The sequence below is a fragment of the Petaurus breviceps genome, unplaced genomic scaffold, assembly GCF_028583685.1.
Source record: "Petaurus breviceps papuanus isolate PSGF00001 unplaced genomic scaffold, PetGlider_PUasm1.0 178, whole genome shotgun sequence".
Classification (NCBI taxonomy): Eukaryota; Metazoa; Chordata; class Mammalia; order Diprotodontia; family Petauridae; genus Petaurus; species Petaurus breviceps.
The window spans coordinates 20018021-20031573 of NW_027185777.1; the positions used below are offsets into that span (position 1 = coordinate 20018021).

Consider the following 13553-nt stretch of genomic DNA (forward strand, 5'->3'; position numbering starts at 1 on the left):
ATTGAGTGGCTACATGACCAGGCAAAGGAAGCAAAGCAAACAGAAGAATCCAACATTAGACTCCTATTTGGGGGACAAAAAGGATCAAAGCATGGAACAGGAGGAAGACAGTGAAGTCAGAACTCCTGCACCAAAAGCATCAAAGGAAAATACGAGCAGGTTACAGGCCATAGAGGACCTTAAGAAGCAGATAAGAGAAGTAGAGGAAAAATTGGGAAGAGAAATGAGAACAATGTAAGAAAATTACGAAACGAGAGTCAACAGCCTGACTGAGGAAAATAACACCTTAAAAAATAGACTAACTCAAATGGGAAAAGAGGCTCAAAAAGGCAATAAAGAGAAGAATGCCTTAAAAAGCTGAATTTGCCAGATGGAAAAAGAATCTCAAAAGCTCAATGAGAAGAATCATTCCTTCAGAATTAGACTGGAGCAAATGGAAACTAATGACTTTATGAGAAATCAAGATGCTGTTAAACAGATCCAAAAAAATCAAAGAATAGAAGGCAATGTGAAATATCTCATAGGAAAAACCACTGACCTGGAAAATAGATCCAGGAGAAATCATTTAAAAATTATTGGACTAACTGAAAGCCATGATCAAAGAAAGAACCTAGAAATCATCCTCCAAGAAATTCTCAAGGAAAAATTCCTTGATATTTTAGAACCAAAGGGCAAAATAGAGGTTGAAAGAATCCACCGATCGCCTCCTGAAAAAGATCCTCAAAAGAAAACTCCTAGGAATATTTTGCCAGGTTCCAAAATTCCCAGATCAAGGAGAGAATATTATAAAAAGCTAGGAAGAAACAATTTGAATATTGTGGAAACACAATCAGGATAACCCAGGATTTGGCAGCTTCTACACGGAGGGATCGAGGGGTTGGAATATGATATTTCAGAGGGCAAAGGAGGTGGGATTAAAACCAAGAATCACCTACCCAGCAAAACTGAGTATCATGTTTCAGGGGAAAATATGGTCATTCAGTGGAATAGAGGACTTTCAAGCACTCTTGAAGAAAAAAAAAAGAGTTGAATAGAAAATATGACATTCAGATACAAGAAGCAAGAGAAGCATGAGAAGGTAAACAGGGAAAAGAAATCATAAGGAACTTATCAAAGTTGAACTATTAACATTCCTACATGGAAAAACAGTACTTGATAAAAGTTTTCTCAGTATGAAAACAATTGAAGGGAATAGAAAAAAAAAAAAAAATATATATATATATATACACACACACATACATATACACACACATATGTCTATATCGGAGGGTATACGGGCCTATGAATACATATGTGAATGTGTGTATATACGTATACAGGTATACATAGATAGAGGGCACAGAACCAATTGAATAGGAAGGGATGATACTTAAAAGGTGAAATTAAGAGGTGAGAGGGGAATATAATGAGAGGAGATGGGGAGAGACAGAATGGGGTAAACTATCTCATATAGAAGAGGTAAGGGAAAATGGTTACAATGGAGGGGAAGAATAGGAAGGCAAAAGGGAATGGGTCAACCTTATTCTCATTGAATTTGGCTCGGGGAGGGAATGAAATACACACTAAATAGGGTATCTCACCCTACAGGAGAGTAGGGGGAAAGGGGATGAGAGGAGGAATGATGGAAGGGAGGGCAGGCTGGGGGGGAGGGAAGTTGGAAGCACCCACTTTTGAAAAGGGACAAGATCAAAGTAGAGAACAGAACAAGTGGGAGGTGGGATAGGAGGGAGGGAAATATAGTCAGTCTTTTACAATATATCTACTATGTTAATGTTTTGCATTAGCTACACACGTACAATCAATACTGAACTGCTTATCTTCCCAGTAAGGGTGGGTGACAAGGGAGGAAGGGAATGAATCTGGAATTCAAAGTTTTAAAATCAAATGTTTAAAAAAATATATGTACATACTATTATTAATACTATTTTACATATAATTGGGAAATAAGATATACAGGTACTAGGGCATAAAGATCCACCATGCCCTACTGGAAAAGTCTAAGGGGGTATGGGAGAACATATGGGAGAGAGCAGATTGGAGGAGGGAATATCCTGTGGGACTGCTATTTTGGGGCAGTGGGTAGGGGAAAAACGGGGAGAAAATTTGCAAAATCTGGCAGAAATGAATGATGTAAATCAGAAGTTAATAAAGCATTTGATGAATGATAAAAAAAAATTATTATCTAAAAGATGATGCATTGGCCTAGATAAAAGAATGGCCACTTTAAACTACTCTGTAGGCAATATCCTTCTTGTTCTACTATAGTCAATCTATGGATGATTGACAATTTCTCAATACCACATGGGTAACATACTTGTCTAACTATGGGCCTAACTAAGCATCTTTTCAGGTCCCCGGTAAATGCTTTGGGGATTCAAAGAGTACACTCATTACTTTAAATACCAGAAACCTAGGTAAAAGTAAAGAAACAAGACAATTATTTAATTTCTCCACAAACTTGTGGAAAAGCACATTCTACATAAAGACAACAGTCTTATGAAGCACATGTTAAATAAAGAACACAAATGAAACTTGAATGTTCAACAAGTAAAAATAAACAATTTAAGCAAAAGAATTGTTTACTTTCACTTAATATGTTTGGAGAGTTGAGTAAGGGAGTAGTTCAATTTGTTCTCAAAGGCAAGAAAGAAACTCAATTTCTATAAGGGTATAAAGTTGGTCTTTAACAATATTTTAGTATTATGAGAAGCAAAGAAACCAGAGTGAACAAAAAGCATGCATCAGAGTCAGAAAGAATTGGTTTTGAGACCCACTGAAGAAAATGAATGAAAGAAAATTAACAAATAATAAAAAATTATGTACTTATTATGTGTCAAGCATTGTAGTAAGGACTGGAGACATAAATAAAAATGCGATACTTGCTGCCTTGGAGGAGCTTAATAAGGAAAGACAATACATATGGGAAATGGTAGCCAAGGGGGGATATTTTTATTTTGATAGTTACAAGGGTGGCACATCCTTCCTAGAAGCAATGATAGCTGATTTGATTATTGTTCCATAACTAGAAAGCAGGTTGGAAGGAGAAAACCCAGGTTGGGTAATATGGCTGGGGAGTGTCTAATTGGAGGGTAGGGCCATGGACTCTAAAACCTCCAGGAGGGAGCCTAGGTCAGAACATCTCTTCATTTCTCACCTGTAGGCACTACTTTGAGAAGTTTTCCATGATGGCCCTGTATGATGCCCATCACTGACTACCCACACTTTTTAGATTCCTTTTGTGTGCTGTCTTCTTCCATTAGATTATAAGCTCCCTGAAAGCAATAACTGTCTCTTTTTTATATATATTTGTATCCCAGAGCCTAGTACAGTTTCTGGGAACATGGTAGGCACTTTAAAAATGCTTGTTGATTAACTATCAAGTGAAATGAAGCAATGTTAGAACCAGGCTAAATGCAGTGACCCACCTAAGAAACACCCATCAGGACAGCGGAGGCCTCCGGCATGGAAGTTCTGAGGTAAAAAGGTTAAGTCCTCTGTGGCACATTAGAAGACCACTATACTAGGCATGGTATTAGAAAACCTAGCTTCAAGTCCCAGTACTGCTGTTACTAGCCATATGACACTATGAAACTTACCCTATGAGTACCTCAATTTTCATATCTATAAAATAGAGACAATGATACTTGTACTACCTAGCTTGCCAACTTATTTTGATTTACATATTTACTTAACAAACTCTAAAGTATTCTATAAAAATAAGCATGCATTACAATGTTGGTCCAAAAACCAAAAACTCACAACCTGTAATGTATTCCCATTAATATTACAAGATGCAATGAAGATAATAAATGTCCAGAGAAAGCATTTAATAAATGTTTGAAGAAATAAGTGGAACAAATAAATGGGAATAATAAATGAGAACTCTCTAAGAAAGAAAACTGCAAACTATAAAGGAAAAGATGAACTAGGACAAATACATTCATTCTTTTTCCTATTTAAAGGAAATTTTGTATAAATTATTTGTTACTTTTTCTAAATATTTTCATTTTCCTCTCCCTTCCTCCCCCAATCCTAACTCCTCCAGTAGTACACTTCCTGGACCTTTTTCAGTTACCACCTTACTAGGTAAAATTCTGTCCATGGTATCCTATGTTTCAAAGATTGATAACAACAATAGTTGACATTTCTGTAGGGTTTTAAGGTTTTCAAAGCACTTTGAATACACTGCCTCATTTGATCATCACAAAAATCCTGGGAGGTAGATGCTAATTAATCCTCACTTTACAGAAAAGTAAACTGAGGCTGATATAGATTAAGTAATTTGCCCACAGTTAGATGCTAGTGTGAGAAGCAGAATCTGAATTCAGGTCCTCCTAATTCCTAGTCAAGCACTTCTGCTACTAAATCATGCTACAATAGTCACTGATAATAATCACTGCTCATCTGCTGAAGTAAATCTATATAAGCAAAATCAAATTAATATCCTAGCATTATTTCACTAAGACTACTGTAGCACCGCTGAGAACATCCTAAAGTGGCATATGTCATTTGTGAAAGAACTGGCTATCTATGCCTCAGCCTGATAACTGAGGATTTGGTTAATCACATCTATTTTAATTTTTATTTATTTATTTTGGGGAGGGCAGGGCAATTGGGGTTAAGTGACTTGCCCAAAGTCACACAGCTAGTAAGTGCTAAGTGTCTCAGGCCAGATTTGAACTCAGGTCCTCCTGATTCCAGGGCCGGTGCTCTATTCACTGTACCACCTAGCCACCCCATAACATTTATTTTTTGATAAATGTACCACTGACCAAAAGCTGAAAACTTAGCACTATGTCTGAGAATTATCTTGTGGTAGTTTAACAATATTTTCACTTGTTAAATTAAGATTAAGCCATGAAAATTTCAGGATAGAGCAAAATAAAATCTTGTATTTGGTTATTTCTAATTTACAAATCAATATCTTCACCTACCTCCATCGGCATAAACTCCAAAAATAGATTTTAACTCATTCCAGAAGTAACTTTTTTTTAACAAAATGTATTTTATTCTGTCAAAACATTACTGCTATTACCCAGTCTTAAAACAGGATCCTTGATAGCATGCATCCTATAGCTTGTTCAAATAATTTGAAGTTAGAACCTTCCAAGTTCAGTTTTTGTAGCCATTATTTTTGCATCATGTACTTTAACGAATAGGTCAGATAAAAGACATTCAGATTGTATTTGACACAAGTAAGAGAAAATGGTATTAAAGGATGGTATACACCCTTACAAGAAACTATATTTGAAAGCAACTTAGTAATCAATAAGACACTTTCTATTTAAAACAGCTGCATTTTCTAGATGTTGCTACACTATACCTTTGCTACAACTGCAATTCTTTTATTGCAATGTTTAATGTATTTTTATTGTTGGTGGTGTTTTTTAAACAGAGAAGTAGTGTGGCATCATGAATAAAGGATGGGTCATGGAGTCATAAAGAGCCGAGCTCTAGTCTAGCCTCCCACATGGTAGCTGTGTGACCATGACAAGTTACTTAACCTCAATGTCCCACTATAACTTGCAGATCAATTGCTGATCTGTATCATTAGAAGTTTTCATACTGGCAATGATCTATACCATTGATACCAAGGATCTAGATCCAAAAAAATTTTTTATGGCACTGATTACATATTCGACCAATATTTTGCTGCGTTGGCACATACATTATGAAAAAAGTTAAATGTTGGGGCAGCTATGTGGCACAATGAATAGAGCACTGGCCCTAGAGTCAGGAGGACCTGAGTTCAAATCTGACCTCGGACACTTAACACTTACTAGCCATGTGACCTTGGGCAAATCACTTAACCCCAACTACCCTGCCTTCCCCTCTCCAAAAAGGAAAAAAATAAGTTAAGTGTTTTTCTATTCCAATCTCTCTGGCTTGGACCAATGAGACCAATGTAAACTAAGACAATTATTGATAAAAAGTTTCATTTTTTAATAATTAATACATTTAATAGTTACTACCATCAACAAATTTCTTCCCTACAGTAATTTTCTAGTTTTTAAATGTTGAGATAACTATAAAACTGGCCTTCAATATTCAGTTAAAAATAAATGCAACATAGTATCCTTTTCCTCAGAAGAATATAATTCAACTTATTCTTTTAAAGAAGTAATCACATAATTAGATATAATTCTTTCTATTTTAATATGAAATCAGTTTCAATAAGTCCAAAGATATTCGACTTTGATACCTCTAAAAAAAATTAACATTTTCACCATTAGTTAGTTTCAGCATAGCCAAATGGAAACATAGCCTTCAAAAATTTCCTAAAACTAAAAATCATTCATTTAAAAAAAAAATCACAGGATATAAACACCTTACCATTAAAGACATTGTACATCTTAAAAGCTTGATAAAATACCCTTTTCTTAAGCATTATTTGGCCTCTTTACAAGTTGCCACTGCTTGAGAAACAAAAAAAATTTTTTTAATTTACAAAACAGAAAAAACTGCAGTCAGAATTCTATCACAGATGGATAGTGAAGTTTTTCATTTTCTGAGGTTATTCATTTTTAAGTGCTATTTCTCAGTTCTAAAGCTCTTCTAACAACTGACAACCGTGACAAATTTTGCTGAATTATGTGTATGTTTGGATATCTCTGTGGCATGGATTACTACACCTCCTACAGAATCAACGGAGCCCTCTAAATTTCCCTTCAGCTTGAGTTAAAACTCTCTGAGAGAACTCAATTGATATTTCCAGAAGCATGGGTAGTACATTTTCCAGTAAGCTACTTGGTTTCCTTTTACTATTTTAAGCAGTTTGACCATTACCAGGATTGCTTTGCATACTTATGTGTCAAGGTTTGATTTCTGGTTCCTGATCATTTTCATGGCAAAAACACTTCAATGAAATCATCTCCCAAACTGATTTTATTCATATTAACTGCAATATGTTTTATACAAAATACCATTTTCAGTGGAGGAATGCCAATAAAAGAAAGAGCTTACTAGAATTTCAGTTGATTTTGTTAAAGGAAATTATTTTAAATTAATGTGGCTACAGAACTGTTGCCATACTTGACCTCAGAAAATATATTCCTTCTAATTTTTGCTGTGAACATTTATTTATTTAAGCTAAACTCCAGCTCCTGAATGTTGACCATAAAGAAGTCTAAAATTTCCTGCTATTTCATACTCTTTTTCTAAACAAAGGCAAACATATGTTTGCTGCATTAGTATATGCTGCCAGAACATCACTATTAAGTGAAATCATCTATGTATTTTTAGTGGAATCTTTAACAACTTCCACTCCTGTCAGAAACTCGGTGAGTTGAAACAAGGCTGTTTTGTTTTCAGGGAGTGACAATCTGATCACTGGTTTACTAGATGGCGCTCAAAACATTTTTCCATATGCTCTTCTCAAAGAGAATCTGACTTCAGTGTGGTTTACCTTCACCAGTGAATGAAGGCTTTTTTCACCAAACATATCCCAGAGGAAGGTTAGGTCTTCCTGGCTGTCCACATGTGGCTGCAGCTGGGCTGGCAGTGCAGTCAGCAGCTCATACAGACCTATAAAGTGAAAATAAAACACAAAGTGTAATCTAAGGGTGATCTCATTAATTTTGCTTCACCAGTCTGTGTAACTGGTTGCCTGAGGCATGTCATTCTAACTGGATAAGAAGAATGGGACATCAAGCAAAACATTTTGTCTAAAGAAGCAGAGTAAACATTCTGTTTTAAGTTTCTAAGAAGCCTATAAAAATGTAATGGTTTTTTCCCTTGTCAAAGCTGTCAAATTTCTCTAGCCATTTCTGTTTATGTAAACTTACAAAGAAAATGTGTTAAGATTTTTAAAGAATTAAAAGGAAAAAAGCATACATTCCTTTTCTTAATCATTATTACATTTCCCTTAATGTTAGCCAAAGAGCAAAATGAGTCATGAATAGGAAAAACTTCCTTAAAAGAACAGAAGATGGAAAGGACCATCTATTAAAAAGATTGTGGTTTGCCTAAATATTTTTTGCTAACATAATGCTTTTAAAACATCAGTCTTATCTAAAGTCTAAAATAAGGTTCCAAAAAGCAAGACAAAAAGAAAAAATACATGGCTCTATAACAGCTGGTTGTAAAAAATCCAAGTAAAACATGTTAAGTTTGACTCTAACATTCAGGCTTGTAAAAACGTGGCCAGTATCCCTTGCAAGAGTTAAAGTAGTTGCTGCCCCTAGTTCCTGGTGGCAGGCCTCACTGAAAGTCTCCTGGGGACAGACAGCAGCACAGTACTCCACAGTAGCAGAAAGTATCCATCATGCAGAGGCCATCACACTGCTGTCCAAGAAATGTAGAAACAGAGCTCGCAGAGCCCTGTTTAGGGAGGTAACCTGGCATGGGCTGATATCAATTCATAGCACATGTTTAATTTTCCAGTGGGATTATTTGGGGTAAAAAGGACAAAATGCCTTTTTCTCCTGCCTGCTGTCTACAAAAACACCAATAACCTCTTGGGATCTACTATACAGGGCACAGCTCTTATTTTTAATCTGAGTAAGTACTACTGTTCATCACAAGGACAGCTTTACAAGATATTTAACTAGGAAAGCACATTACGGTAAATTATGGATTAATGATGACTATGTATATAAGCTCTGTAAAACATGATGGTTAAAATATTTCATTAATCAGTAATATTTCAGTAGCATTGAGGAATTAGGTGAAACACTGGAAATTATATGCTGAAATTCAAAACTGGGTTAAGCAGAAAGTTTTATCACTGGTTTTAAAAACATAATATTCTAGAAAAAAGGGGGGATTCCTTTAAATTATATTCTTTTCTGAGGTCTAAGTGTCTGGTGGCTTAATGTTTATTTCCTACAATAATCCTGAATTTTAATTAAATTGGTTCTTTAATTGTTGGCTTATAGTAACTTGTTTAAAACAAGCTACTAGTCACTTAATATAAATGGATATGTGTATTATGCAGATAGGGAGCAAGAATGACTGTTCTAAAAGGCGAATTAAAGAACCTTAAAAGAAATTAACATGGATATGAAGGGGGAAGAATTCTAAGTGAGGTTCAGAAAAACTAGTCAAGTCACCTAAAAAGTTTTAAATTCTCGACCAATTAAGTATTTACTAAGCCCCTATTCGCCAGGGACTGTTCTAGGTGTCAGAGATATAAGTAAAAAGAATGAAACAATCCCTATTCTCAAGAAACCTACTTTCTAAAGGAGCAGAAAACAAGCACCTACACACACCACACACAGCATCGATATAAAGTAAATTAATACAAATATATACAAAGTAGCTAAATACAGGGTAATTTCAGAGGGAAGGTATTTAGCGATTAGGAAGATCAGGAAAGGATTCGTGTAGAAGATGGTACTTTAGCTGTGTGTTGTCTCTCTCTTAGAGGGACTCAAGAATGTGGAAGCAAGGAAGGAATGCATAACAGACATGAGAGACAGCAGGGCAAAGGCAAGGAGACAGGAGATGGAGTATCCTGTGTAAGAAATAAAGAGAAGGGCAGTTTGGCCAGATCCCAGAATAAGGGTAGGAAAGTAATGTACAAGGAGACTGGTAATATAAGGTGGTATCAGGTTTTATATTTAATCCTAGCAGCAAAAGGAAGCCACTGGAGTATGGCAGTCACATGGTCATACCTGTGTTTAAGAAAAATTAATCTGGCAGTGGAATGTAGGCTGGAGTGAGGGAGGGTGAGAGACTTAAGTCATGGATGCTATAGCAACAATCTAGATGAAAAGTGATGAAGGCCTGAAGAAAGGTGGTAGTACTAAAACTGGGAGGTAAAAGCAGCAAGATTTAGCAACTGACTGGATATGCAGAGTAGGGTCAGTTATGGAATTTAGGATAATGACAAGGTTTACAAAACCTAGTTGGTGGAAAAGATCTTCAACAGAAACTGGGAAGTTTAGAAAAGATGAGGGTTTGGTGGTAAAGATAATGAATTAAGTTTTAAACACACTGAACTTCAAATATCACTGATACATCCAGTTTCAAATATCCAATAAGTAATTGGTGAAAAGAGACTAAGGCATAGGAAACAGCCTGGGGCTAGATACATACCTACATATGATAGAAATAACTATATACTATATATATAGACATGTATGCGAAATATATGTATACACACACACCCCACACACATATATACATAAGTCTGTAAGTCACCTGCACAAAATGATAATTAGATCCATGGAAGCTAATGGGGTTATTAACCGTACTGAGGGCTAAGAGACCCCAGAAGAGAATCTTAGGAGACATAATATGGAAGAAATGGCAGAAAAGGAGGCCTGGCCAAACAAGTAGGAGGTGTACCAGGAGACAGTAGTACCATAAAAACCCAAAGAGAAGAAAGTGTTGAGAAAAGTAAGGCTAGCAGTGTAAAATGCAGCAGATAGGCTAAGAGGGATAAGGACTGAAAAAAGTAAGATTTGGCAAGTAGATATCACTGATAACTTTGGAGAGAACAGTTTTAGTTGAAAAATGAAGGCAAAAGGCATACTCTAAAGGGCTGAGAAACAGGAGAAAGGGCAATGGAGAGAAGTGGGAGGACAATTGAAGGCAGCAAGTGCATACAACTTTTTCATGAAATTTGACTGAAAAAGAGAGGAGCAACAGAAGACAGTTTAAGCAGGTAAGACTAAGTATATTTAAAAGTAGTGAGGAAACAACTCAACAGATAAAGAGAGGGTGATGTTCTAAGAAACTGAAAGGGGATTAAACTGCAATCTTCTAGAGAAGAGAGAAGACAGGATTAAGAGTACATGTAGAAATGTACACCTAGGTAAGTAGGAGAGCTACTGCTTTGACAGAGATTTGGGGAAAGAAGGAAAGAGGGCAATGATGTCAAGAATTTCTGAGATAAAGAAGATGAAAAAAAAAGAGGAACCTCATGTCAAATGGCTTCTGTTTCCTCAAAGTAAAAGGTATGGAGCTCAGCTGAGAGTGGGGGTAGGAGGTAGAATGGAGAGGGCATGGGAGGACTAAGAGGAAGAGAAGATTTAGAATATCTTCTGTGAGGAGTGAGAAAATCATGTAAGGTGGAATGAAAGGGCCTGCCTGATTGCAATGAGGGTCCAGATAATGAATTTGCTATGTAGCCAGTCAGGAAAGGTGGAAGATTTCCTCCCACGGCATTCAAGAGTTAGTAAGTAGGGTAGATGAGGCAGATGGTGGGGAGTGATCTAGGGCTAAGATTTGACAAGAGATGAGTGGCAACAGGATTGGGGGCCAGGGGTGGGGAGGGGTGGGGAGTGGAGGAGAGAGGGAGAAGAAGATTCAAGACTAGAGAACAGTATAGGGTTAAAATGGCTATATTGGGTAGAGACTGAAAAGGGAGGAAAGTGGAGTCAAAGCAGGTACTGTAGGTATAAGGAATTAGAAGTCTTTATTGGGGTTATTGTTCTTTGTTCTTTATACTTGAAGAGGACCAATGACATCACAATGTTGGGTCAAGATACAGTGTGTTCAACGATGGTTGAACTACAAGCTTGGAAGGCTCTACCAGGTCAGGCACAAATATTCTGCATGAACATTTGGTAAGGAGATGTCTCTAGATCTGCATATCTCATGTTTCCTTTGTGCTACTGAGATTCTGTTTTGTACCTTCTTTGATGAGGACACACCATGCTAGGCAGTCCTGTGCCACTGTCTCCCATTTCTTACAATCAATACTAAAGGTTTTTTGGGGTTTTTTTTGGCTTTTTGGATGGGTGAAGGCAGGGAAATTGGGGCTAAGTGACTTGCCCAAGGTCACATGGCTATTAAGTGTTAAGTGTCTGAGGCCAGATTTGAACTCAGATCCTCCTGACTCCAGAGCTGGCACTCTATTCACTGCACCACCTAGCCACCCCATAAAGTTCTTCAAAGAGACCTTAAGAGTGTCCTTGTATCACTTTTGATGGCCATGTGAACACATGCCCAATCTAAATTCTCCATAAAATAGTCTTTTAGACAAACATACGTTTGGCATTTGAACAACATGGCTAACACATTGGAGTTGTGCTCTCAGCAGCAGAGCCTGAATATCTGGTAGTTTGACTTAAGAGAGAGCCTCAGTGTTCAGGACTTTATCTTGGCAGGTAATCTTCAAAATCTTCCTAAGACAATTCAAATGGAAGTAGCTGGTTTTTCTAGCATGGTGCTGGTATACTGTTCAGTTTCACAGGCATACAACAATGAAGTCAGCAGAATAGCTCTGTAGACCTTCAGTGTTGTTTGTAGCCTAATACCTTTTCTCTCACACACTTTCTATGGAGCCTCCCAAATGCTGAGCTTAGCTCTGGTAATTTGTGCATTAACCTGGACAACCATCCATATGGACATCCCTGGAAAGTATACTGCCAAGGTAAATAAACTTATCAAAATCATTCAATCAAAATTTTTCCATTTCCTGTAACTGATGGCTCCACCTATGGACAGTGTGGTGCTGGCTGGTAGAAAATTTCTGTTTTCTAGATGTTGACTGTGAGGCCAAAATTAACACAAGCAGCAGAGAACTAATTCACATTCTGCTGCATCTCAGCCTCAGAGGCTGCACTAAGTGCATCTTCAAACTAAAGTCACACACTAACTCTCCCTTCACTTTAGTCTTGGCTTGTAGCCTTTTCAAGTTGAATAGTTGTCCTAAGTGTAGTAGCTCACCTTGATACGTTTTTATCCTTGTTGAAGGCATCTAACACATTTCAGAAAACATCATGCTAAAAAAGCATGGCAACAAGCACATAAACCTGCTTCACTCCACTGGTGACTGGGAAAGCATGAGAGCATTTTCCTTTATCCAGAAGCCATGCTAGCACACCATCATGAAACTGGCAACACAGGGAGTGGTGGAACAGAAGTTTATTGTCAGATAGGGGAATGTCAGAATTTCAAATTGGAGGAGGAACATTTGTGAATAATAGTGCTGTCTAAGGTGTGATCATCCCTGTGTGTGGCTGAGGTGAAGCAGAGGAACAGGTTGTTGGATTTAAGGAAACTGTGGAACTGGCAAATTAAGGAGGTTGAAGAAACATTCATGTGGATATACTGAAATTCTGTAGTGAAGGGAGGTAGATATTATATACATATAGACCCTCCTACCTCTGTAAAGAAATAATATACCATTCTCAGATCTTCTTTGGAAACAAATTTGGATCAACCTATCTTAAAATTTTTTTCCATCATTCTCATTTTGAAAACTTTTTTTTTCACAAAGCGAAAAATCAATAGGCAAATGCAACAAAAATAGATGGTTTAGTATGGAATTTTGGGCAGTAATAAGAAGCGTTCTTTTACAATCTTACCTATTTGACACACTATGGATTCTTTACCATTATTATCCGACTTCAGTATAACTTGTTCCTAATCCTATCTTTCTATAAAGTAATGAAGATGTTACTTCAATGAAATGTTTGCATCCCATGGTATATAACTGCAGAAGAGGAGGGATTTGATTCCCCCACCCCAGGTCAATTGATGTAGTCATGGGATATAGTTTCAGATGACAAGATATTGATGTGGCCGCGGAGTCAGAAGGACCTCAGTTCGGATCACACACACACACACACACACACACACACACACACACACACACACAC

The 13553-nt window shown here is 36.9% G+C and overlaps 1 protein-coding gene across 3 annotated transcripts in view; it reads right to left on the reverse strand.

Annotated features, from left to right (window-relative positions):
- The window catches only part of MPP7 (MAGUK p55 scaffold protein 7), a 265591-nt gene that overhangs the window by 165985 nt on the left and 86053 nt on the right, over nucleotides 1–13553 (reverse strand). For all 3 annotated transcript variants that reach the window (XM_069086374.1, XM_069086375.1, XM_069086373.1), the window contains exon 3: nucleotides 7406–7524. In XM_069086374.1, the coding sequence (XP_068942475.1) occupies nucleotides 7406–7524 (119 nt within the window). The remainder of the gene's footprint in view (nucleotides 1–7405; nucleotides 7525–13553) is intronic.